We start from the raw sequence: 27,928 nt of genomic DNA, 5'->3' as shown, positions 1-27,928 counted from the left end.
CAGGCTACTTTAGGATACTTTCTGATGGACATTCGTTTTTCCAAACTGCCCCCAGTAATTATTTTCATGCCCTCTGTAATTTCTTTAATTCAATTGAGTCTATGACGGAAGCATGCTGTTTTTTATTATAGGAGTGAAGATATTTCAACATCATGTCTAAACTATACAAGGCTACACTGATCACTCGTGCTTTGCTGCCAAATGAATAGGTGTCCCCATAGGCATAATATTTAAATTGTGGAAATTATTTTTGCGATCCACGGTAGACTTTCCTCCTAATGAAAAGGCCCCCAATCCTGCTGGTGTGGGCTTCTGGGCAGTGCACTTAATATGCGTTTATGGATGAGAAAGTGAACTTGACATTTCCAAAAAGGGATTCTGTGGGGAATCGGGGATTGCCTGCCTTGCGATCTGTTGTCTACAGCCAGTGTATCATTAAATATGCCTAAGCACTATACATTTTTATTGCGCATTTAATTAAGCTGACACATTTGGCTGTGTTGAACTTCAATTCATTAGCAGAAAACATGCGTCTGAAAAAAATATTGTTTTTGTCATACCATAGCACAGGTGTTGGTCGCCTGAATTCACTGTAGTAGGCTGGGGCTAATATATAGGCTAGCATACGAATGGAAGATTAATATTCCAGCCTATGAATTAACTTTTAATTTACACATCTCTGTCTTCACTGTTCCCTTGCGTAATTCATGCATCTCCGCGTCCGCTGGCATCTCCACTGGCCTTTCTGTCTCTTCCGTCCTCTCTCTATTCCTCTTAAGGATGGATATACATTTACATAATCGTTGTAAATGTGATATTTCAGTTTTTGACTTATAATAGATTTGCACAAATGTATAGAATACTATTTTTGCTTTGTCATTATGGGGTATTGTGTGTCGATTCTGGTCATTTACATTGTGATATTGAAATTTGAAGCAGCAGTCGCGGTACAATCAGACGGAAATGGACAGCTCATAGTGCTGAAAGTAGGCAAATTCGAGTAGGCATAATTCATTTAAACCGTTTTCATTTTATTTAGACTTTGCTAACAACAAGAGGAGTTTGTGTTGGAGCCTATTTCTTCCTATGTAAGAAATACAAGGTAGGCTTACCTGTTTGACAGACGAAATTAGGCTTTAGGCTGCTATGTACAGTGCCTTCAAAAAGTATTCACACCCCTTGACTTTTTCCACATAAAGCCTACATGGGTTTTTGTTTGTCACTGGCCTACACACAATACCCCATCATGTCAAAATGTTACTATGTTTTTCAAAATAAGTTTTTACAAATTAATAAAATATTAAATGCTGAAATGTCTTGAGTCAATAAGTATTCAACCCCTTTGTTATGGCAAGCCTAAATAATTTCAGGAATAAAAATGTGCTTAACAAGTCACATAAGTTGCCTGGAGTAAAAATGTGCTTAACAAGTCACATAATAAGTTGCATGGACTCTGTGTGCAATAATAGTGTTTAACATGAGTTTTGAATGACTACACCATCTCTGTACCCCACACATACAATTATCTATAAGGTGAACTTCAAAACACAAATCTAACCATGAAGACAAGGGATGTTTTCCAATGGTTCGCAAAGAAGGGCACTATTGGTAGATGGGTAAAAATAAAAAAAGCAGACATTGAATATCCCTTTGAGCATAGTGAAGTTATTAATTACACTTTGGATGGTGTATCAATACACCCAGTCACTACAAACATACAGGCGTCCTTCCTAACTCAGTTGCCGGAGAGGAAGGACATTTCACCATGAGGTCAACTGGGGATGGATCAACAAAATTGTAGTTACTCCACAATACTAGCCTAATTGACAGAGTGAAAAGAAGGAAGCCTGTACAGAATAAAAAATATTCCAAAACATACATCCTGTTTTCAAAAAGACAGTAATACGGCAAAAAAAACATTTAATGCCATTAACTTTTTGTCCTGAATATAAAGTGTTATGCTTGGGGTAAATCTAATACAACGCATTACTGAGTACCAGTTTGCATATTGTCAAGCATAATGGTGACTGCATCATGTGTTCCTGTGTATCTCAGTTGGTAGAGCATGGTGTTTACAACGCCAGAATTGTGGGTTTGATTCCCATGGGGACCAGTATGAAAATGTATGCACTCACTACTGTAAGTATGGATAAGAGTGTCTGCTAAATTACTCAAATGTTATGGGTATACCTGTAATTGTTAGGACTGGGAGATTTTCAGAATCAGAACGAAATGGAGCTAAGCACTGGCAAAATATTACCCAGAAAGACTCAAAGCTGTAATCACTGTCAAAGGTGATTTCACTCAGGGTTGTGAATACCTATGTAAATTAGATTTGTATTCATTTAATTTTCAATACATTTACAAACATGTATCAAAACATGTTTTCACTTTGTCATTATGAGGTATTGTGTGTAGATGGGAAAACATCTACCTAATCCATTTTGAATTCAGGCCGTAACACAACACAATGTGGAATAAGTCGAAGGGTATGAATACCTTCTGAAGGCACTTGTACATAGATTAGTTGGCCAATTCCTCCACCCACCATGCTCTCTTTAAATTGCCCACCTCCGTGTCAGTGAAGGGCTGTTAAGTTAAAACCAGAACTCGAATTGAGGGGGCATGAGAGGGAATTCCATAGGTCTACCTTCTATTTAAGAAAATGGCAAAAGGCACAGGCCTACCCATTGTTAGCTCAAGATTTTGAAGAAAAAAAAAAATCTGATTATATAAAGTGATCTATGACAGTGCTTTGGTCCGCGATACTTTATGCTAGAAACAAGCTGTAAAATACCCAGAAAAGACTCCGATGCATATGGGGATATCATTGTTTTGTTTCTTTGATATTGAGGAAGAGCTACAACTTTCTATAGCCAGGAGACAAAAAAAAGACTTTGCTTGGGAAGTAATCAAATTCTGTCACTATCAATTGATTAAGCTTTTCCGTACAATAGAATATGTTTAAACTCAGACAGCTTTTAGGGCAACACTTCTGTGTGACCTTCTCTTGTTGGGTTAAGCCATGGAAGAAGAGTAGCCAGCAGTTAAAGCTTTCATTTCTCTGCATTGGTAGGCCTACTGTCTGGGATGGAAGGTAGGCCTACTGTCTGGGATGGAAGGTAGGCCTACTGTCTGGGATGGAAGGTAGGCCTACTGTCTGGGATGGAAGGTAGGCCTACTGTCAGGGATGGAAGGTAGGCCTACTGTCTGGGATGGAAGGTAGGCCTACTGTCTGGGATGGAAGGTAGGCCTACTGTCTGGGATGGAAGGTAGGCCTACTGTCTTCGATGGAAGGTAGGCCTACTGTCAGGGATGGAAGGTAGGCCTACTGTCTGGGATGGAAGGTAGGCCTACTGTCTGGGATGGAAGGTAGGCCTACTGTCTATGATGGAACGGAGGCCTACTGTCTGGGATGGAAGGTAGGCCTACTGTCTGGGATGGAAGGTAGGCCTACTGTCTGGGATGGAAGGTAGGCCTACTGTCTGGGATGGAAGGTAGGCCTACTGTCTGGGATGGAAGGTAGGCCTACTGTCTATGATGGAACGGAGGCCTACTGTCTGGGATGGAAGGTAGGCCTACTGTCTGGGATGGAAGGTAGGCCTACTGTCTGGGATGGAAGGTAGGCCTACTGTCTGGGATGGAAGGTAGGCCTACTGTCTGGGATGGAAGGTAGGCCTACTGTCTGGGATGGAAGGTAGGCCTACTGTCTGGGATGGAAGGTAGGCCTACTGTCTGGGATGGAAGGTAGGCCTACTGTCTGGGATGGAAGGTAGGCCTACTGTCTGGGATGGAAGGTAGGCCTACTGTCTGGGATGGAAGGTAGGCCTACTGTCTATGATGGAACGGAGGCCTACTGTCTGGGATGGAACGGAGGCCTACTGTCTATGATGGAACGGAGGCCTACTGTCTGGGATGGAAGGTAGGCCTACTGTCAGGGATGGAAGGTAGGCCTACTGTCTGGGATGGAAGGTAGGCCTACTGTCTGGGATGGAAGGTAGGCCTACTGTCTGGGATGGAAGGTAGGCCTACTGTCTGGGATGGAGGGTAGACCTACTGTCTGGGATGGAAGGTAGGCCTACTGTCTGGGATGGAAGGTAGGCCTACTGTCTATGATGGAACGGAGGCCTACTGTCTGGGATGGAAGGTAGGCCTACTGTCTGGGATGGAAGGTAGGCCTACTGTCAGGGATGGAAGGTAGGCCTACTGTCTGGGATGGAAGGTAGGCCTACTGTCTGGGATGGAAGGTAGGCCTACTGTCTGGGATGGAAGGTAGGCCTACTGTCTATGATGGAACGGAGGCCTACTGTCTGGGATGGAAGGTAGGCCTACTGTCTGGGATGGAAGGTAGGCCTACTGTCTGGGATGGAAGGTAGGCCTACTGTCTGGGATGGAAGGTAGGCCTACTGTCTGGGATGGAAGGTAGGCCTACTGTCTATGATGGAACGGAGGCCTACTGTCTGGGATGGAAGGTAGGCCTACTGTCTGGGATGGAAGGTAGGCCTACTGTCTGGGATGGAAGGTAGGCCTACTGTCTGGGATGGAAGGTAGGCCTACTGTCTGGGATGGAAGGTAGGCCTACTGTCTGGGATGGAACGTAGGCCTACTGTCTGGGATGGAAGGTAGGCCTACTGTCTGGGATGGAAGGTAGGCCTACTGTCTGGGATGGAAGGTAGGCCTACTGTCTGGGATGGAAGGTAGGCCTACTGTCTGGGATGGAAGGTAGGCCTACTGTCTGGGATGGAAGGTAGGCCTACTGTCAGGGATGGAAGGTAGGCCTACTGTCTGGGATGGAAGGTAGGCCTAACTTTTAAAAGTACCATGCTCAGATTCGTCTCAGATTTAATTATTTCAAAACAGGGACAGTTTAATTGCAAACAAGATACACTTATTTGTCATTGGACAAATATGGTACTATGAACAAAGGCCTATCTCCCTTTCCATTCTTAGCCTGTAATTCCGGTAATATGTGTGCTATTAAAAAAGATTCTGCTAGTATGTAAAGAATAAGTAGAATTGCCTTAAATATTTCTAAAAGGCATTTTCTTTTTGTCGGACCTGTAAATACGATGATAGATTCATGCAATGCTTTGACTGTAAAGGAGATCTTTCCACCCCTACTCTTGTCCGTGGTGGTCTGTGAACCCACAACCTTCTGGCCCACAGCCCTGTGCCATGTAATGCTGACAGGACGAAGAAGAGTTTCTAGAACTGCATATCTAAGGCTCTGGTCTGTCCATGAAATGAGGGTAAACGGTGTTCTGTGCTATCCACTTTGTTTGAATTATTATTTGGGGTATAGGGGAGGGTCACTTGTTTTCTTTCAAGCGTTCAGGGAGGGTTTAAGTAAAATATATTTGGCTGAAGAGAGGGCCATTCATTTTCATTTCAGAGAGGTCCTATTTTCTCCACGTAACCCTTATTACACATGACGTTCAGTCCCTTATAGCTCTTGAACCAATATCCTAGCCCAATTCGTGTCCCAGAAGTAGCAATATAGATAGGTCACTTGATCAATACATTTTTTTATATATTCGAGGAAAGAGGCACCTTGCCTTGCTCTTGCTTGATGGATATAAAATAGGCTACAGTGTTGACAATGTTGTGCTCACAGTGGCTGGTGGTAAAAATGCAATAAAGGGGAATTTTCTGTACTCCCCACGTTTTTACAATCAAATGTATTAAAAAATGCCCAATGTTAGAATGTTTCCAATCAAATGTATGAATTAAGTTAAAGTTTTCCTGTCAGTCTAATTTGTATAAAATTGTGATTGGATGATAGCTCCCACTGGGCACATTTCAATGAAATTACATTGAACCAACGTTGAATAGACGTTGAATTGAGGGTTATCGAATCAGGATCAAATCCTCCCATCTCCTTGAGCTCATTAATGATAGAATAGTCATATTTGAATACTGCTGAAAGGCCAGTCTCTTTGTCTAATGACAGGAGTGGCAAGGAGTGGAATGTAATAGCTGAACAGAGATGGCAACCAGGCTAGTGAGCATATAGAACAGAGCTGTGAATTACCCTAGAACAGTAGAACAGGGCCTGTTACCAGGGGCTTTGATTCACTCCTGTAATAAAGAAAGTGTTGTGCATCCCCATTGCCAGACCAGGCCATGATCACAGGGATGCTGTTATACCAGCAGCTAGTCCACTCCCGAGCCCAGATGATGCTGTTAAACCAGCAGCTAGTCCACTCCGGGAGCCCAGATGATGCTGTTATACCAGCAGCTAGTCCACTCCCGAGCCCAGATGATGCTGTTAAACCAGCAGCTAGTCCACTCCGGGAGCCCAGATGATGCTGTTATACCAGCAGCTAGTCCACTCCTGAGCCCAGATGATGCTGTTAAACCAGCAGCTAGTCCACTCCCGAGCCCAGATGATGCTGTTATACCAGCAGCTAGTCCACTCCCGAGCCCAGATGATGCTGTTAAACCAGCAGCTAGTCCACTCCGGGAGCCCAGATGATGCTGTTATACCAGCAGCTAGTCCACTCCCGAGCCCAGATGATGCTGTTAAACCAGCAGCTAGTCCACTCCGGGAGCCCAGATGATGCTGTTATACCAGCAGCTAGTCCACTCCCGAGCCCAGATGATGCTGTTAAACCAGCAGCTAGTCCACTCCGGGAGCCCAGATGATGCTGTTATACCAGCAGCTAGTCCACTCCTGAGCCCAGATGATGCTGTTAAACCAGCAGCTAGTCCACTCCCGAGCCCAGATGATGCTGTTATACCAGCAGCTAGTCCACTCCCGAGCCCAGATGATGCTGTTAAACCAGCAGCTAGTCCACTCCCGAGCCCAGATGATGCTGTTAAACCAGAGGTTAGTCCACTCCCTGAGCCCAGATGATGCTGTTATACCAGCAGTTAGTCCACTCCCGGAGCCAGATGTATGATCTCATTAGTGCAGAAGGAGAATTGGGGCTATATTTAACCTTGATGAAACAGGAGCTATTATCGTTTTGTGCAGCAAACATGCTAGCACTTCATTATTATGATGTGGCTGTTCCATGCTACAGTATGTATTGATAGCATGAGTTAAAGCCTCCCCTTTGCTGTGGAAAATTACAAATCCAATATTTTCCGTGCATTGAAAACCAGGGCTTGGAAGGGATTCCAATTTTTTTTATCACCAGAGCCTGGCTCCCTTGGTATGTAGTGGAGAAAACAGTCTTTGTCTTGAGTCAAAATCCATAGACTTGGAATTGGTTGTCTTTAAAAATAAATGTGTCTCAGTTGCATGTGTGTATTAGTCAATATATCAGGTCTGTGGTATGTCAGGTTTGTAAGCTAAGGAGTGTGTGGTTGTTATTGTTTAGGCCATGGGCTGGCTTTAAGAGAGGCTGTGATACTGTATATGAGGACTAGCAGTGCATGAGAATCTACTCTGACATTTTCTTATATGCCTATCTCTCTTAAGCCTCTTCAAAGGCAGAGGGAGGAGAACACATTCAATTAAAAAAGGTACTTCAAGCCTGCAGAAAAACATTATATGATTAGACTATGAAACAATGCCACAACAGAGCCTCATGTCAATTCCTGCCACGTGCAGTAGTTTCAGCCTCATCTGTCACTAGTTATTCCAAGCAGATGGAATGCTTTACCTTCACACAGACATACACCTGCTGTAGTAGAGTCATTATGCTGGTGTTGCCCCTGGCCCCAGAACAAACACACATCCATCTGATGTGTGCACAGACCAAAGGGGAAGGCCATGAACGGATGGATGGAGGGAGGGATGATTCATTGATGGATGGATAAGTGGTTGAATTGAAGCATGATAGATGGGTAGAGAAATGTGTAGTGAATGGTTGGCTTGATGGAGGAAAGATGATGAGATGCCTTTAAACCAGTGTTGTGTAACATGCAGCATTGAACTTGAAAATAATACTGGAAGATCACAGAAGCGCGAAATGAGTCAGGTGCGTCTCCAGACTGTTCTCTTTTTACCAATCCACTCCAAAGGTCAGTCTTTCTAGTTTTATGCAGCAACAATGCTGTGGTGTTTCAAGGCTTCCAAGAGATTTATTGGAGGGTTAGGCCCCTATTTATTCCATAAGCTCTAGTACTGCATTCCTTTTCAATGGTTATTTCAATGGACATAGGACCTTGTTTAAAAACTTTTGTACATTCACAAGAGAGGTTTGTTCACCTATTTGTTGTGTAAAAATCTAATATCTACACCTTGTTAGACCAAGTACACGGTGCATTGTACATAGTGTTTATAGCCAGAGCTAATTTTCATCAGCCCCACAGATGGCCCTATATAGCAGCTCCTTATAAATCAATTTATACTGCAGCGACCAGCGAGCACAGCCCTATGCTGCAACAACGCCTGCCTGCGTCCTGCATGGTGGTAGGAGGTATTTGTCCATTAAGAGCAGTGGCCAGTGCACTGATTTCCCCCATTAGATCTAGTTGATTAACCAAGCAGATACATTGAGTCCAAGGAGAAGTGAAGGGCACAGAGAGGCAGAGAGCACTGCCATGGGAACGCACATCCCACACGGCTGTCATTTATTCAAATAGTCACCATTTATTTTCCTATTTATATAGATTAATGCTTCTTCACAACCTGACAAGTAATAGTTCATCTTCTACACATGAACTCCCTTGAATTCTCTATTACTCCACCATCACATCTACATCCTACAATATTCTGATTCATCAATTCTCTCTCTCTCTCTCTCTCTCTCTGCTTGGTAGCTATTATTTTGAGATCTGATCATGTTGGAGGAGGCATTCTTTCCTCTGGTCCCCCAAAAATATATTCCCATGCCCCAGGGCAGTGATTGGGGACAATACCCTGTGTAGAGGGCCTTCTTTCGGATGGGACGTTAAACAGGTGTCCTGACTCTGGTCACTAAAGATCCCATGGCACTTATCCTAAGAGTAGGGGTGTTAACCCCGGTGTCCTGGCTAAATTTCCAACCCACATAGCATCATGGCCACCTAATCATCCCCAGCTTCTTATTGGCTCATTCATCCCCACTCTACTCCCCTGTAACTATTTCCCCAGGTCATGGCTGTAAATGAGAATGTGTTCTCAGTCAATAAATGAATAAATAAATGTCAGGCTGTGTGTTATGTTCTATGACTGCAGGGAGAGAAATGGCCTTATTGGACTATGTGTGTAGTTGACTGTGTTCTGACCCTCACCTGGATGTCTGAATGTGGGAAGAGATGACTTCATTTGTCTGCTTGTGCTCTGCCTGGAGGCTTGATTGACTGTGTCCTAATCCTAACCAACCTGTTTGGTTGAATGTGTTCTGAGTTCTGGCCCTCACCTAAACTTACTCAAACAGACTGTTTGTCTTTCTAGGTTGACTATGTTCCGACCCAGAACTGACTGTTCTGTCTGTTTGTCTGTCTGTTTGTCCAGTCTGCTCCCAGTTCTCCAGAGGAGTGTACGCCATCTTCGGCTTCTACGACCAGAAGTCCATGAACACGCTGACCTCGTTCTGTGGGGCTCTGCACACCTCCTTCATCACACCCAGCTTCCCCGCCGATGCCGACGTGCAGTTTGTCATCCAGATGAGGCCTCCTCTACGGGGAGCTGTCCTCAGCCTGCTGGCCCACTACAAGTGGGAGAAGTTTGTCTACCTCTATGACACCGAGAGGGGTAAGAAACAGCCTGGCTAACAGTCTGACAGACTTCATTGCATTGGCAACACACATGAGATACTGTACTATACTGTACAAAGAGGCTCTCTGGTAAAGCCATAGCTCCTCTCCTCCACCCATGTCACCTCACATTAAGCCATGAAGTATATAATTATATCCCCTCAGTGTGGAAATCCTCTGATCCCCAGTCCTCATTTTAAGAGTGATCTAAAAGCTTTAAATCTGGGCCTGTAATGATGCCTAAAGTGCTTTAGTGTCTGGAGGCTTTTCCTTGGCTTCCACATTAAACAGGCCCCTGGCTGCTTCAGTAAATGAGTCCAAGGCAGGTGACGTTCCTGTCTGTGTGACTGTTGCTGTGCTGTAGGAGCTCCCTCAGAGTCAATACGCTACCAGCCTCTAATCCTCTGAATATAATTTAGACTGTAATTGGATTATATAAAGGAGCCACAACACAATGTGACTTTTACACGTCCTTCATGCCCCCCCCCCCTCCCTTTCCCTCTCCACTGTACCCCAGCAGCAGCCACAGGCTGATGGAGGGAGCTAGCAGAGGTCTCCATCCTGCTCTGTGAAGGTCGACATCTGGAGAGTTCAGCCTTAAGACAGAACACTAATGACACTCCAATCTGTCAGGGTGGGATATTCCTGGTCCTGGACCAGGTTACTGTACTGTAAAGCTGGCTGTAGAGAGAGACATACTGTACTGGACCAGGCTACTGTACTGTAAAGCTGGCTGTAGAGAGAGACATACTGTACAGGACCAGGTTACTGTACTGTAAAGCTGGCTGTAGAGAGAGACATACTGTACTGGACCAGGCTACTGTACTGTAAAGCTGGCTGTAGAGAGAGACATACTGTACTGGACCAGGCTACTGTACTGTTAAGCTGGCTGTAGAGAGAGACATACTGTACTGGACCAGGTTACTGTACTGTAAAGCTGGCTGTAGAGAGAGACATACTGTACTGGACCAGGCTACTGTACTGTAAAGCTGGCTGTAGAGAGAGACATACTGTACAGGACCAGGTTACTGTACTGTAAAGCTGGCTGTAGAGAGAGACATACTGTACTGGACCAGGCTACTGTACTGTAAAGCTGGCTGTAGAGAGAGACATACTGTACAGGAACAGGTATTCTGTTTACAGTACCATGTTGTTGCTGTAATTAGATACTGCTGGTAGGAGAAAAGGCTGAGTCTAACAATTACACAGCATTTCTCTCCTGTGTACCATTTAGGGGAAAGGGGGGGATACCTAGTCAGTTGTACAACTGAATGCCTTCAACTGAAATGTGTCTTCCGCATTTAACCTAACCACTCTAAAACAGAGAGGGTCGGGGAGCTGTCTTAATCGACATCCACGTCTTTAGCGCCCAGGGAACAGTGGGTTAACTGCCTTGTTCAGGGGCAGAACAACAGATTTTTATCTTGTCAGCTCTGGGATTCAATCCAGCAACCTTTCGGTTACTGGCCCAATGCTCTAACCACTATTACCATTCACTATAGTGTACAACTAAAGTGTAAAACATTTTCCATTTCTTCCTCTGGCTATAGGAGATCTTAGTTGTAGTCTTTATCCTCTGTGGCACATGGGAGGTTCCTAACACCAATACCATTGAGCTTTATCAACACATAAGGTATTTTCTCAAAGAATAGACCATATTCTATACCACTTTAGATTTATAGCGATGGGGAGGGCTATTATTGTATTGGGATCGTTTACTGGTTTATATAGAGTGCATCCAAAGTGCTTTTAAGCCTACATTGAGCCAGCTTTTACAGTGCGTTCAACAGGTTTCCTTGCTGGCTTGCATTAACTCCAGCATGGTGGGTACTTTATCCATCAACCACGTTGACAGGATTGTCAATGGTTCTCATCAAACCATTTTGTTCAACGTTCAACTAGAAAAAAAAAGATTGCTCACTTCTAACATATTTTCTCAAATAATTGAATAGGTTTATTTCAAAGCGCACACAACCCTAACTGAGATGGTAGTAGCTAACAGCCTTTCTTCATGGTGTTCCAGATGTTCTATCCCTTCCTAAACCATATTAACAAAGTGCCAATTGCTTTGAAATTGGGGTTTGCCTGTCAGAAACATAAACATGGGTAGTGTTTCTTAGTGTCTGTATCTGCGGCAGGCCGTACCAGCTAATAATTGGTTGGCTGCTATGGTGGAGGAAAGGTGATTACAGGGTTTATTGTCTCTCTCGGGCACAATCAACCTTCCTCCATGTACCTCCTGATTCGCCCCTTACAGCTTAACTTGACTTATGGAGGCCCTTCCACCTGCTGTGTCTGGGCTAGATCGCTACCATCTGTAACACAATCCCCATTTCCACAGCATGACAAAAAAGCAGTAAAGAAAAACCATAACTCCAACCCGCCAAACGGAGGACAGGAGTGGAGAGCCCCATCAAGTCGCTGCAGTGTTTGTGTCATAGGAAATGGATTTTCGGTCCAATGGGCCTTTGGCTGACAGCAACATTGGCACTTGAGCCACTGTCGTTTGGATTCTTACCCCACATGCTGTGCTGTGTATGCCTTACACACAGCTTGTGTTTGCTCTGAGGCAAGAAAGGCTAGAGAGCCCTCCTGCTCCTCCTGTTCTTACCAACCCTTCGCTGTTCTGTTCCCCACGTGGATCAGAACATAGTGTTTAGGCTCTACAGTGATCACCACTCATCTAAATTCCACCTTTTAAAAATGACATTTTAAATGGCACTTTACTATTGGGTAACATTGATATGGACTTCCTGTTACAAAAACAAGAGGAAGCTTTTTGAAGTTGGGGAGGCTCTCAAATTCCAGTGGGATGATTTCTCCATCACTGATGACAAAGCCATCAAACACACCCGAACAGAGACACCCAAACACACCCGAACAGAGACACCCAAACACACCCGAACAGAGACACCCAAACACACCCGAACAGAGACACCCAAACACACCCGAACAGAGACACCCAAACACACCCGAACAGAGACATCCAAACACACCCGAACAGAGACACCCAAACACACCCGAACAGAGACACCCAAACACACCCGAACAGAGACACCCAAACACACCCGAACAGAGACACCCAAACACACCCGAACAGAGACACCCAAACACACCCGAACAGAGACACCCAAACACACCCGAACAGAGACACCCAAACACACCCGAACAGAGACACCCAAACACACCCGAACAGAGACACCCGAACAGAGACACCCGAACAGAGACACCCAAACACACCCGAACAGAGACACCCAAACACACCCGAACAGAGACACCCGAACAGAGACACCCAAACACACCCGAACAGAGACACCCAAACACACCCGAACAGAGACACCCAAACACACCCAACAGAGACACCCAAACACACCCGAACAGAGACACCCAAACACACCCGAACAGAGACACCCAAACACACCCGAACAGAGACACCCAAACACACCCGAACAGAGACACCCAAACACACCCGAACAGAGACACCCAAACACACCCGAACAGAGACACCCAAACACACCCGAACAGAGACACCCAAACACACCCGAACAGAGACACCCAAACACACCCGAACAGAGACACCCAAACACCCGAACAGAGACACCCAAACACACCCGAACAGAGACACCCAAACACACCCGAACAGAGACACCCAAACACACCCGAACAGAGACACCCAAACACACCGAACAGAGACACCCAAACACACCCGAACAGAGACACCCAAACACACCCGAACAGAGACACCCAAACACACCCGAACAGAGACACCCAAACACACCCGAACAGAGACACCCAAACACACCCGAACAGAGACACCCAAACACACCGAACAGAGACACCCAAACACACCCGAACAGAGACACCCAAACACACCCGAACAGAGACACCCAAACACACCCGAACAGAGACACCCAAACACACCGAACAGAGACACCCAAACACACCCGAACAGAGACACCCAAACACACCCGAACAGAGACACCCAAACACACCCGAACAGAGACACCCAAACACACCGAACAGAGACACCCAAACACACCCGAACAGAGACACCCAAACACACCCGAACAGAGACACCCAAACACACCCGAACAGAGACACCCAACACACCCGAACAGAGACACCCGAACAGAACAACACCCGAACAGAGACACCCAAACACACCCGAACAGAGACACCCAAACACACCCGAACAGAGACACCCAAACACACCCGAACAGAGACACCCAAACACACCCGAACAGAGACACCCAAACACACCCGAACAGAGACACCCAAACACACCCGAACAGAGACACCCAAACACACCCGAACAGAGACACCCAAACACACCCGAACAGAGACACCCAAACACACCCGAACAGAGACACCCAAACACACCCGAACAGAGACACCCAAACACACCCGAACAGAGACACCCAAACACACCCGAACAGAGACACCCAAACACACCCGAACAGAGACACCCAAACACACCCGAACAGAGACACCCGAACAAAAGGAACCAAGAAATCAAAGGAAGAAACATATACATAACTCTAGTGAGTCTCTTCCCCTCTCAAGCTTGAAATAACAACAAAAGGCATGAAAATGGTAATAGTGAAGGATGCAAATCCACTCTCCTGGATCCCAGTGAGGTTAACCCCATCATGGCTGTAAGCTCTGCTTAGGCTCTGAGACACTGGGTTGTAATAGGACGATTTGTTACTATGGCAAGGTACAATAAAATAGCAATCTCCCGCCTACATTTTCACTGGGATTGTGAGACTGAGTGTGGAGGAAAATAAACACCCAGAGGTTCTGACCCGCCTTCCATGTCCATGGAGCATTCCATTTCAAATGTGATTTTCCTCTTGGTGAGTGTCTCTCACACCGGCAGTCATATTCTCCTCTTTTAACCTCATTGATTCCACCTCACCATCATGCTGGAAATGCCTAGAAAATTCCGTATCCATTGTTGTGTTGAATCTAAATCCCATTGATTTTGCTATTGAGACCTTGAAGAGTGTTTTGAGTCCTTCACCACTAGTTCTTGTTTACAGAAATGGGGTTTAGTTTGTATACCCTGCACCTCCTTGAAGAAAAATGATCAATAAAGTAGTGTGTTTGAATGGAATTGATTTGTGCCTTTGACTCAAGAGCTAGAACCCGGTTAGTGTTTGTGTTTTGAATAATATATTGTTGAATATGTCCTAAAGCGGATACATTTTTTACATGAGAAATCAAAAACATTTTTCATATAATGTCCACAAACAGACACACACTGCTGTGAGAGGGTCTACTTTTTATTTGTCATTTTATGTGACTAACATACTGTGTAAATACCGTAATATTTACTGACTGACCTATTTCTTGTAGGATATAGGTCTTTGTAGTAAACTTTTTGTTGCCTTGCTTTGGAATAATCTTATGAAATCATCTTAACCAAAGACTACAATAGTACAGGCAAAATTACAGCTTTTCTCTGGTCCCCATGTTAACCCTGACAGTAGGGGAAGGTAGGGTTTGAGGTGGAAATTGCATGTATGGGAGTAAAATCACAGTGCTCCCCTGCTGGAAGTCTCACTGGCTTCCTCTCTGCAGGGAAAAGTCTGATTAATTGCACAGTGCTAAATGGCTGCGTTCAGCAGTCAGGCACAGTCTCATTAACACAGTGTGAGAGAGCTAGAGAGACAGACAGAGAGAAACAGAAAGAGAAAGAGAGAGCGGCACAAACCAGGCGCTCCTGTCCTCTCCATCTCATTGATCTCTCTACTCCATCTTCACTTCCAGCCCGGGTCGGGCCTCGCTGTACAAATCAATGAGCACAGGCAGCCTGCTGTGGCTAAACGCTGTTTATCTCTTCTTCCCCATCACTGGCTCTGCCTTCCGTCTGTCTGTGTGGTCCCTCTCTCCCACTCTTGTTAGCTCTTCCTTGAAACTTCAAGATTTCAACTGGCTCTCAACTTCTCCAAGTCAAGTCCTTATTCTCTATAGGACCTGTGTGTCTCTCTCAGGGGGGCCCAACCTGACACGAAACATGGAGAACATTGGGTCGGTCCAATTTGGAGCTCTGTGTCCTTGGACGATTCTGTGACGGTAAACAAATCCTTTTTGAATGCCCAACTATATCTACTCTAGAGATAGATGATACAGGTCTAGCTCTAGATCAACTGAAGCTTTATGGAGGTACTGTACAGTGTGTTTTAAAAATTGCATGCTCAGTTCTCAGTCAGAGTATGAGATGAAGGTAAAAACGTGGTGTATTGTACTGTATGGGTGGGTGGGCTTTTCATTTGTAAAAGGTGAGCCTGGTCTTGTTGTTTGTGTTTTTGTAAGGCTCTCTGTGTGCATGGACTGTGGGATGACCTCATTGGTGAAAAGCGCTGACTCATAGAGCATTGTGCATTCACAGCAGATGGTGACTCTACAGCTGGGGCATCTGTTCTCCCTGAGTGCCCCTGCTCTCCCCCTGAACAAAACCAAGCCTGCCCACTCCGCCAGAGGCCCTAAATGGTCACCATGTGTCCAGGCACATTCAAGCATGTAGTGGAATGGAAGGAAAATATTGTGATTGTGCTGTGCTGCTGACCACATGGAATAGTATGATAGTAGGCTACGATATTGTGCCACAACATACTGTTGCATAGGGGTTGGAATCGAAATATATGAAGTGTTGTTCCCATCTTTCATGAGCTGAAATAAAAGATCCCAGAAATGTTCCATATACACAAAAAGCTTATTTCTCTCAAATGTTGTGCACAAATTTGTTTACATCCGTTAGTGAGCATTTCTCCTTTGCCAAGATAATCCATCCACCTGACAGGTGTGTCATATCAAGAAGCTGATCAAACAGCATGATCATTACCCAGGTGCACCTTGTGCTGGGGACAATAAAAGGCCACTCTTATAAGGGCACAGAACAAGACCAGATGCAGATGGTTCGAGTCTCTGATATTTATTAGTATCCAAGGGGCAGGCAAGAGAATGGTCATGGACAGGCAAAAGATCATAACAAGGTCAGAGTCCAGGAGGTACAGAGTGGCAGGCAGGCTTGAGGTCAAGGCAGGCAGGTTCAGAGTCAAGGGAGGCAAGGGTCAAAAACCAGGAGGACTAGCAAAACACAGAGAAGTGGAAAAAGCAGGAGCACAGAGTAACACGCTGGTTGACTTGACAAAACAAGACGAACTGGCACAGACAGACAAAACACAGGTATAAATACCCAGGGGATAATGGGGAAGATGGGTGACACCTGGAGTGGGTGGAGACAAGCACAAGGACAGGTGAAACAGATCAGGGTGTGACAACTCTAAAATGTGCAGATGTCTCGTGTTTTGAGGGAGCGTGCAATTGGCATGCTGACTGCAGGAATGTCCATCAGAGCTGTTGCTAGAGAATTAAATGTTATTTTCTCTACCATAAGAGAATTTGGCAGTACGTCCAACCGGCCGCACACCCGCATACTATGTATGTAATAGTAATCCACGCCAAACCAGGACCTCCACATCCGGCCGATGACACTGTGGGTTTGCACAACCGAAGAATTTCTGCACAAACTGTCAGAAACCGTCTCAGGGAAGCATATCTGTGTGCTTGACCTGACTGCAGTTTGGTGTCGTAATCGATTGTTGGAAAATGCTCACCTTTGATGGCCACAGGGACGCTGGAGATGTGTGCTCTTCACGAATGGTGCAGCAATCTAAGGCACTGCATCTCAGTGTTAGAGGTGTCACTACAGACCCTGGTTCGATTCCAGGCTGTATCACAACCGGCCGTGATTGGACGTCCCATAGGGCGGCTCACAATTGGCCCAGCGTCGTCCGAGTTAGGGTTTGGCCGGGATAGGCTGTCATTTTAAATAAGAATTTGTTCTTAACCGACTTGCCTAGGTAAATAAAGGTTAAATAAAATAAATAAAGCATTCACGGATGAATGCCGGTTTCAACTGTACCCGGGCAGATGTCAACATTGTGAACAGAGTGCCCCATGGTGACAGTGGGGTTATTGTATAGGCAGGCATAAGCTATGGATGGCAATGTGCTGGACATCATGTTATGACATGCATTATTTGAATTAGGCCCACATAATTATACCTGCAGAGGAGCAGCTTCGATACAGGAACTTTGAATGCCTTTGAACTTGCCACAGTTGGCTTTACGCTGGAACAGAGCTAGCCAACAAGCTTGTGTGTGCAGAGCAACAACAGGCTTAAAAACACTTCTTATCTTTTTGTAGTTAATAAATCCATTATTCTCTAATTAGCAAAAATCTCTCTCCCTATCTTCTGAATCATGCTAGTAAAGGCCTGGTGTGTAATGTCAGTACAGTAGGCTATGCTTCGGAGGGCAGCTAGCCTAAACACCTACAAACACTGGCTAAGATTTTCAGCTGGCAGACAGACACTGGAAGAAGTTTCTACATGACAGAGTGAGGGCTTTCCATAGGTGCTTTGTTGCCGTTTTACTGTGGGACTGGGAAAATGTCAGAAACGTTAAAAAAAATGTACTAAACCTCTCTGGGATATGTGGGACGGTAGCGTTCCACCTCGCCAACAGCCAGTGAAATTGCATGGCACCAAATTCAAAACAACAGAAATCCCATAATTAAAATTCTTCAACATACAAGTATTTTACACCATTTTAAAGACAGATTTCTTTTAAATCCAGCCACAGTGTCCGATTTCAAATAGGCTTTATGGCGAAAGCACACCAAACGATTATGTTAGGTCAGCACCAAGTCACAGAAAACCATAAAGCCATTTTCCAGCCAAGGAGAGCCCTCACAAAAGTCAGAAATAGCGATTAAATTAATCACTAACCTTTGATGATCTTCATTAGATGGCACTCCCAGGACTCCATGTTACACAATAAATGTGTGTTTTGTTTGATAAAGTTCAACTTTATGTCCAAAAACCTCATTTGAAATTGGTGTTTTATGTTCAGAAATGCATTGCCTCAAACAAACATCCAGTGAAAGTGCAGAGAGCCACATCAAATGACAGAAATACTCATAATAAACATTGATAAAAGATACAAGTGTTATGCATGGAAATATAGATAAACTTCTCCTTAATGCAACCGCTGTGTCAGATTTCAAAAAAGCTTTACGGCGAAAGCACACCTTGCGATTATGTTAGGTCACCGCCTAGCCACAGAAAAACAACAGCAATTTTCCAAAGAAGGAGAGGTGTCACAAAAGTCAGAAATAGCATTATAAATATTCACTTACCTTTGATGATCTTCATCAGAATGCACTCCCAGGAATCCCAGTTCCACAATAACTGTTTGTCTTGTTCGATAAAGTCCATAATTTATGTCCAAATACCTTCTTTTTAGTTCACAAATCCAAACTCACGAGGCGCGGGCAAGCCCAGGTAAAAGTTCAGATGAAAAGTTACATTACAGTTCGTAGAAACATGTCAATCGATGTATATAATCAATCTTTAGGATGTTTTTATCATAAATATTCAATAATGTTTAACCAGAGAATTCCTTTGTCTTTAGAAATGCAATGGAACGCAGCTAACTCTCACGGGCGTGAGCGAGACTCAGCTCATGGCACTCTGCCAGACCTCTGGTTGAAACAGCTCTCATTCTCTCCCCCTTCAGAGTAGAAGCCTCAAACAAGGTTCTAAAGACTGTTGACATCTAGTGTAAGCCTTAGGAAGTGCAATATGACCCCATAGACACTGTATATTCGATAGGCAATGACTTGAAAAACTACAAACCTCAGATTTCCCACTTCCTGGTTGGATTTTTTCTCAGGGTTTTGCCTGCCATATAAGTTCTGTTAGACTCACAGACATCATTCAAACAGTTTTAGAAACCTCAGAGTGTTTTCTATCCAAATCTACTAATTATTTGCATATTCTTTTGGGCCTGAGTAGCAGGCAGTTTACTCTGGGCACCTTATTATCCAAGCTACTCAATACTGCCCCCCAGTCCCAAAGAAGTAAACTGGTTCCCATGCTTTTAAAATAACAATTATGTTCCAGAACAGTAGAGATCACTTTAGTTCTTGGTTCTGTTGCTGTTCCTCAAAAATGCCATTCTTTTCCAGTTATGGTTTTGGGCCTCGTTTCTCAATTGCGATGTACAGTGCACTCTGGAATTTCAGACCCCTTGAATTTTTCCACAATTTGTTATGACACAGCCTTATTCTAAAATTAATAAAATTGTTGTTTCCCCTCATCAATCTACACACAATACCCCATAATGACAAAGCAAAACAGGTTTTTATACATTTGTGCAAATTGATTAAAAATAAAAAAAACTTAAATATCATATTTACATAAGTATTCAGACCCTTTCCGCAGTCCTGTGTTGAAGCACCTTTGGCAGCGATTACAACCTCGAGTCTTCTTGGGTATGACGCTACAAGCTTGGCACATATGTACAGTATTTGGGGAGGTTCTCCCATTCTTCTCTGCAGATCCAGGTTGGATGGGGAGCATCGCTGCACAGCTATTTTCAGGTCTCTCATTATGGGGTATTGTGTGTTGAGTAAAGAAATGTATTGTATACATTTTAGAATAAGGATTTAACGTCACCAAATGTGAAAGAAGTCAAGGCGTCTCAATACTTTCCGAATGCGCTCTCACATTATGATGATTCTTACAAGATGCATCATTATATACAAGGCAACTTTTTAAGAGTGTTTTCCAAACAAGCACGTATAGAGAAACCGTGTCATTAGACCATGTGTTGATACTAATGGGGTCTAAAGAAAAGCAGCGCTGCTCTCAGATCAGCTTTCTCTATCCAAATCTTACCTTATAATATAATTATTCAACAATACTGACAATGGATCAGCTCCTAGAGAGATATTACCACCTATGGCTGTATATAGGCTATTGAGGCGGCATTTTATGTTTACTCAATAATAATGCACTGAATCACAGATTGGGCACATCATTGTTGTCACATGTTGTCACACATCATGAAACACATTGAGCCAGAAATTACAAATAGTAGCCTGATTTCAATATGATTAATGATAAACAGTTGAAGTTGGATGTTTACATACACCTTAGGCAAATACATTTAAACTCAGTTTTTCACAATTCCTGACATTTAATCCTGTAAAAATTCCCTGTCGTAGGTCAGTTAGGATCACCAATTTATTTTAAGAATGTGAAATGTCCGAATAATAGTAGAGAGAATGATTTATTTCAGCTTTTATTTTTTTCATCACATTCCCAGTGGGTCAGAAGTTTACATACACTCAATTAGTATTTGGTAGCATTGCCTTTAAATTGTTTGGGTCAAACGTTTCGGGTAGCCTTCCACAAGCTTCCCACAATAAGTTGGGTGAATTTTGGCCCATTCCTCCTGACAGAGCTGGTGTAACTGAGTCAGGTTTGTAGGCTTTTTCAGTTCTGCCCACAAATGTTCTATAGGATTGAGGTCAGGGCTTGTGATGGCCACTCCAATACCTTGACTTTGTTGACCTTAAGCAATTTCATTGACAATTTGGAAGACCCGTTTGCAACCAAGCTTTAACTTGGTCTGATGTCTTGACATGTTGCTTCAATATATCCACATAATTTTCATTCCTCAAGATGCCATCTATTTTGTGAAGTGCACCAGTCCCTCCTGCAGCAAAGCACCCCCACAACATGATGCTGCCACCCCCGTGCTTCATGGTTGGGATGGTGTTCTTCGGCTTGCAAGCCTCCCCCTTTTTCCTCCAAACATAACAATGGTCATTATGGCCAAACAGTTCATTTTTTGTTTCATCAGACCAGAGGACATCTCTCCAAAAAGTACGATCTTTGTCCCCATGTGCAGTTACAAACCGTAGTTTGGCTTTTTTATGCCAGTTTTGGAGCAGTGGTTTTTTCCTTGCTGAGCGGCCTTTCAGGTTATGTCGATGTAGGACTCGTTTTACTGTGGATATAGATACTTTTGTACCTGTTTCCTTCAGCATCTTCACAAGGTCCTTTGCTGTTGTTTTGGGATTGACTTGCACTTTTCGCACCAAAGTACGTCTCCTTCCTGAGCGGTATGACGGCTGTGTGGTCCCATGGTGTTTATACTTGCGTACTATTGTGATACAGTGAATTATAAGTGAAATAATCTCTTTGTAAACAATTGTTGGAAAAATGACTTGTGTCATGCACAAAGTAGATGTCCTAACTGACTTGCCAAAACTATAGTTTGTTAACAAGAAATATGTGGAGTGTTTTAATGACTCCAACCTAAATGTATGTACACTTCTGACTTCAACTTTAAGCCAATGTAGCCTATGTATCTTCTAATGTGGTCATCTCAGGTTTCATTTGAAGCATCATTTTATCCTTGAACTTGTTTGTAACAATTGCAAATACGTTGGCAATTTTGTATTTGTAGTCAACTTTCTTATGAAGTTATCAGCAGACACAGTTAGACAGATAGCCTAAACATTTAGCAGAGATCTTCTGTGAAAAAGGGCAACAAAGTATCTAACGTTGCACTTTGGCTGCTGTATGAGTGGTCTGGATCACTCATAGAGGTTCAAAGGTTTTTAAGAGCTATCTTACTAACGAAGTCTTTGGGAAACACCTCGGCTACTAAAGATGCATGGTAAGAAGGTTCTTATGATGATCTTAACACTACGAGGGCTCTGGGAAATGCGGCCCTGTCCACTGAACCGCTTCCTTGAGCCAGTTCCAACTCCTGCGGTTTCATTTTCCGAATTGAAATGCCTTAATTATGAATATAGAATGTGTTATGGCTTCATTTTTAATCTTGCTAATGACATTTTTCAAAGGAAATACAGTATCAGGAGCATGCAGGTTAGAGGAGGGAGAAGGGGAGCTTTTTTAACTAAGGAATGAGTCCTGGTATTTATAAGAATGACACATTGATTTCTGTACTTTTAGGCTGAGTAATTTGCACTCTTGATGCATTTTGGAGTTACTCACTACTGTAAGTTGCTCTGGATAAGAGCGTCTGCTATAAATGACTAAAATATCAAATGTGCCTCCCGAGTGGTGCAGCGGTCTAAGGCGGTGTCACTGCAACCTGGGGTTTGATCCCAGGCTGTGTTAAAACCGGCCGTGGCCGGGAGTCCAATAGGGCTGCCCATAATTCGCCCAGCCTCGTCCGGGTTAGGGGTGGGTTGGGCTGGGGGGGGCTTTACTTGGCTCATCGCGCTCTAGCGACTCCTTGTGGCGGGCCGGGCACCTGCAGGCTGATTTCGGTCATCAGTTGAACGGTGTTTCCTCCTAAACATTCGTGCAGCTGTCTTCTGGTTTAAGCGAGCGGGTGTTAAGAAGCGAGGTTTGGCGGGTCATGTTTTGGAGGATGCATGACTCGACCTTCGCCACTCTCGAGCCAGTTGGAGAGTCGCAGGCATGAGACAAGATCATAATCATGAAATTGTTCATAAAAAAAAAAAAATCTCAATCATAAAGCACAAAAACAAATGAGGAGCAGTTATCATGCGGTTTTCAGAGTGACAAACAAAGGACATTGAGTTAGAGAATCAACAGCAAAAATGTATATTTGAATATAATTCAGTGTCAAATATAGTGTTGCTATAACAACAGCTTGTTTTCCACCTGATATGTTAGAGTCCTCCATAATGTGCACACCTAGTCTACATTCCCATTATTTTCCAGGGAGCACATTAGAGTATGTTACTCAACACATGAGTCTGGTTTGGTCTGTGATCTGCATTGGATCCTACATCCCACCATCACAAACCTCAGGATTTCAGACTGGTGTGTACTCATCTTTCTTTGAGCAGCTAGTATTTCAGCACTGGGCTAAAACAGCTCCTAACACTTCTCCCAATGCAGCAGCCTTGAGTGCTTCAGGTCCATTCTCAGATCTTTCTCCTGCTTTCCACTGCTCTCTGTTCTAAGCTGATAATATTTCAGAACCTTGGACAGTTCTACTCTACAGTACAGGCTCTGACTGCAGAAATCAGTATTTCAGCAATGGACATTTCTCCTTTCTCTGCTACCTGCCTGGTTGGTGTAGCGACCGCCCCTACTGCTGCTGGGGAAAATACAGAAATCGCTACACATGATGCAGGCAGGTGCAGAGAAAAAGGAAAACCAGCACAGTCACAGACCTTCAAATGTACGCTTGGCCTGCAGGCTATAAAGGATGGCCACATCAGCCAACACTCTCTCTCTTCCTCTTCCCTGACTCTAGTTTTTTTTGTCTGTTTCACCATACAACACCCTCTCCACTCATCCACACACTGCATACACTACTGATCCTACAGACATCCACAGCTTGTTACATTTTAGTATTTATTATTATTTAGTATAATAAATGTATTCGTTTTTAGATGTAAGTCATGCGTGGTCTCCCTTTGTTGTTAGGAACTATGAGCCAGGTCGTAACAATGTGCATACCTCTAACATCGACATGTAATGTGACTTATTTCAGTATTATCCTAGGTATGTAAATATTTACAAGGTGTTAGCATTTAAACCCTATTGTTATACAACTTTTGTATCCCAAACAGAATAATTCCCTTGCATTTGTATCCTCCAGTGCCCTCTCTGCTACAGTACCGTAGTATGTGAAAACCTGACATTAGGGGAGAAATGTACACACATCCATTCTAAACAATAGTAAGAGAGGAGCCCAGGAGCCTTATAATGGCCGGGATATGTTTTTTTTTCTCTTGCTCCCCCAATCTTTCACTATCTCACACTCCCAATCTTTCACTATCTCTCTCTCTCCCAATCTTTTACGATCTCTCCCTCCCAATCTTTCACTATCTCTCTCTACCAATTTTTTACGATCTCTCTCCCAATCTTCACTATCTGTCTCTCTGCCAATCTTTCGCTATCTCTCTCTTATAATCTTTCGCTATCTCTCTCCCAATCTTTCACTATCTCTCTCTCACATTCTTTCACTATCTCTCTCTCTCTCTCTCTCTCTGTGTGTCTCTGTCTCTAGCTGACTGCACTAGTCTCAGCTGTTTGCAGGAGAAATAGCAGAAACTTTAATAGAATACAAAACAGTAGGGAGGCATAGCCTGGGGAAAATAATGTAGGAGTCAGCAAAGCCTTTGTGCCTCTGCCTCAACAGAAAAACAGCAACATGGCACATGGGGCCAAGCTCTGTCAGACGCCCGGTAGCAGCTCAACCAAATATTATTTACTTTATGAATTCTAAACATCTCCTAAGGAGACTCACAGTCTGTCACATCTAATTTGACCCTGACCCTATGACTTAAAATGGCACAGTCCTCTGCTCACTTGTCTCTGACCGCCTGTCTCCAATGCCTTTCATCTATTTTGGGGCACTAGCTTTCAGGATAATGCAGGGGCCATTTGAACAGTGGTCTTTCTGCATTATGAAAGAGATTAATGTGCTGTGTTCAGTTCATGGTTTGCCCAAGATGAAAGGCCATTTTTGTTTGTTTAAGAGATGGGTGTTCTCTAGGCATCTGAGCAGAAACAGGGAAGGCATTGAAGTACTGTAAGTGAAGCTTTAAACTCAAGAAGAAAGCCATCCAACAAACTCAATTTTGTTTAAATCTGGGTCAGGGAATTGGAATGTCTCTCTCTGCAGTAGCTCTTGTTGTTTTTTCTCTCTGACTTAAGCTTTGAGATATTGTGACCTTTCTCTAAAAGTGGGTTCAGAAGCTTTGTGTGACTTCAACATGGTGGTGCACTGCTCAGCTTTGGGCAAGCCCTCACAGCAAATACTGTAGCGCAGATTCCTGGCCTGAGAGAGAGTTTAAAAGAGGTCACCATCTCTTAGGAGGCAGCGGGGAAGACTGAGTCAGAGTTGAGACCACACAGCATCATGATGCTGCAGAGGCCATGATGCTATCCACCACCTGCGACAACATAATGTCCATTCTACCTCACATAACCCCCACATGAGACAACATACTGCATACTAGAGGTCGACCGATTAATCGGAATGGCCGATTAATTAGGGCCGATTTCAAGTTTTCATAACAATCGGAAATCAGTATTTTTGGGCGCCGATAAAAAAAAAAGTTTTTTATTTAACTAGGCAAGTCAGTTAAGAACACATTCTTATTTTCAATGACGGCCTAGGAACGGTGGGTTAACTGCCTTGTTCAGCGGAAGAACGACAGATTTTCACCTTGTCAGCTCGGGGGATCCAATCTTGCAACCTTACAGTTAACTAGTCCAACGCTCTAACCAACTGGCTCTCACTGCACTCTACGAGGAGCCTGCCTGTTACGCGAATGCAGTAGAAGCCAAGGTAAGTTGCTAGCTAGCATTAAACTCATCTTACAAAAAACCATCAATCAATCATAATCACTAGTTATAACTACACATGGTTGATGATATTACTCGTTTATCTAGCGTGTCCTGCATTGCATATAATCGATGCAACGCTGGGGGATGATTTAACATAAGCGCATTTGCTAAAAAAGCACAATCGTTGGACGACTGTACCTAACCATAAACACCAATGCCTTTCTTAAAATCAATACACAGAAGTATATATTTTTAAACCTGCATATTTAGCTAAAATAAATCCAGGTTAGCAGGCAATATTAACCAGGTGAAATTGTGTCATTTTTCTTGCGTTCATTGCACGCAGAGTCAGGGTATATGCAACAGTTTGGGCAGCCTGGCTCATTGCGAACTTATTTGCCAGATTTTACGTAATTATGACATAACCTTGAAGGTTGTGCAATGTAACAAGCATATTTAGACTTAGGGATGCCACCCGTTAGATAAAATACCGAACGGTTCCGTATTTCACTGAAATAATAAACGTTTTGTTTTCGAAATTATAGTTTCCGGATTCAACCATATTAATGACCTAAGGCTCGTATTTCTGTGTGTTATTATGTTATAATTAAGTCTGTGATTTGATAGAGCAGTCTGACTGAGCGATGGTAGGCAGCAGCAGGCTCGTAAGCATTCATTCAAACAGCACTTTAGTGCGTTTTGCCAGCAGCTCTTCGCAAGCACAACGCTGTTTATGACTTTAAGCTTATCAGCCTAATGGCTGGTGTAACCGATGTGAAATGGCTAGCTAGTTAGCTGGGTGTGCGCTAATAGCTATTCAAATGTCACTCGCTCTGAGACTTGGAGTAGTTATTCGCCTTGCAGAGGGTTTTGTGGAGCGATGGGTAATGCTGCTTCGAGTGTGGCTGTTGTCGATGTGTTCCTGGTTCGAGCCCAGGTAGGGGCGAGGAGAGGGACGGAAGCTATACTGTTACACTGGCAATACTATAGTGCCTATAAGAACATCCAATAGTCAAAGGTATATGAAATACAAATGGTATAGAGAGAAATAGTCCTATAAATACTATATTAACTACAACCTAAAACCTCTTACCTTGGATTATTGAAGTCTCATGTTAAAAGGAACCACCAACTTTCATATGTTCTCATGTTCAGGCTCAAAATTGGCAGAAACAAAGGACTTTCTTCTGAAACTCGTCAGTCTACACTTGTTCTGAGAAATGAAGGTTATTCCATGCGAGAAATTGCCAAGAAACTGAAGGTCTCCCTTCACAGAACAGCGCAAACTGGCTCTAAACAAAATAGAAAGAGGAGTGGGAGGCCCTGGTGCACAACTGAGCAAGAGGACAAGTACATTAGAGTGTCTAGTTTGAGAAACAGATACCTGAAGTCCTCAACTGGCAGATTCATTAAATAGTGCCGCAAAACACCAGTCTCAATGTCAACAGTGAAGAGGCGACTCCGGGATGCTGTCCTTCTAGGCTTTGGTACTCTTTCAGAGCTCAGGACAACAGTCCATTAGGGACAGGCTAGCGCACTGTGGGCTATCTGCCACTGTGATTAGCATGATACAGGGCTGCGGGCTGGTTCCACATCCAGAACTTATGCCAGCAAATGTAAAATGTTTATGCAATGGCGCATGGAAGAGAATGTTGACCCAGCATGCTGCCAGTTGGAAACGATTCTCAAACAGGAACTCGTTCTCACTATCAAGGTGTACGCCTCAGCGATTTCAGCTTGTCATGAGGGTTTTGATCGAGTGTCTTTGTTCAGCCATCCTCCCCTCAAACGTTTCCTTTTGGGAACACTGCGTCTGAGACCAGCAACCCAAACTATCGTTCCACCATGAGATTTGACATTGGTGCTCAATGTGCTCTGTGAGCTGCCATTCGAGCACTTGGATCAGATTCCTCTTAAAATGCTGTCTATTAAAATTGTATTGTTATTTGTAAGCAGGTCAGTGATTTGGGGCTCTGTCAACGCGACCCAACTGTCTCGCCATCAATGGCGACTTGCGCTCGTCCTAATCCGTCTTTTTTGCCTAAGATTGTCAAGAGCTCCTACAGATCAGACTCTCTTTTCCTCACAGGGAACAGAGAGAGGAACGGCTGTATTGCCTGTAGCCAGTGG

The 27,928-nt window shown here is 43.9% G+C and overlaps 1 protein-coding gene across 3 annotated transcripts in view; it reads left to right on the top strand.

The window, feature by feature from the left end:
- The window catches only part of LOC109875661 (glutamate receptor 3), a 108,256-nt gene that overhangs the window by 25,488 nt on the left and 54,840 nt on the right, over window positions 1–27,928 (top strand). For all 3 annotated transcript variants that reach the window (XM_031808102.1, XM_031808101.1, XM_031808100.1), the window contains exon 3: window positions 9,389–9,628. In XM_031808102.1, coding sequence (XP_031663962.1) covers window positions 9,389–9,628 — 240 coding nt within the window. The remainder of the gene's footprint in view (window positions 1–9,388; window positions 9,629–27,928) is intronic.

Source organism: Oncorhynchus kisutch, linkage group LG28 (assembly GCF_002021735.2).
Source record: "Oncorhynchus kisutch isolate 150728-3 linkage group LG28, Okis_V2, whole genome shotgun sequence".
Classification (NCBI taxonomy): Eukaryota; Metazoa; Chordata; class Actinopteri; order Salmoniformes; family Salmonidae; genus Oncorhynchus; species Oncorhynchus kisutch.
This window is presented reverse-complemented; position numbering and strand designations above follow the sequence as displayed.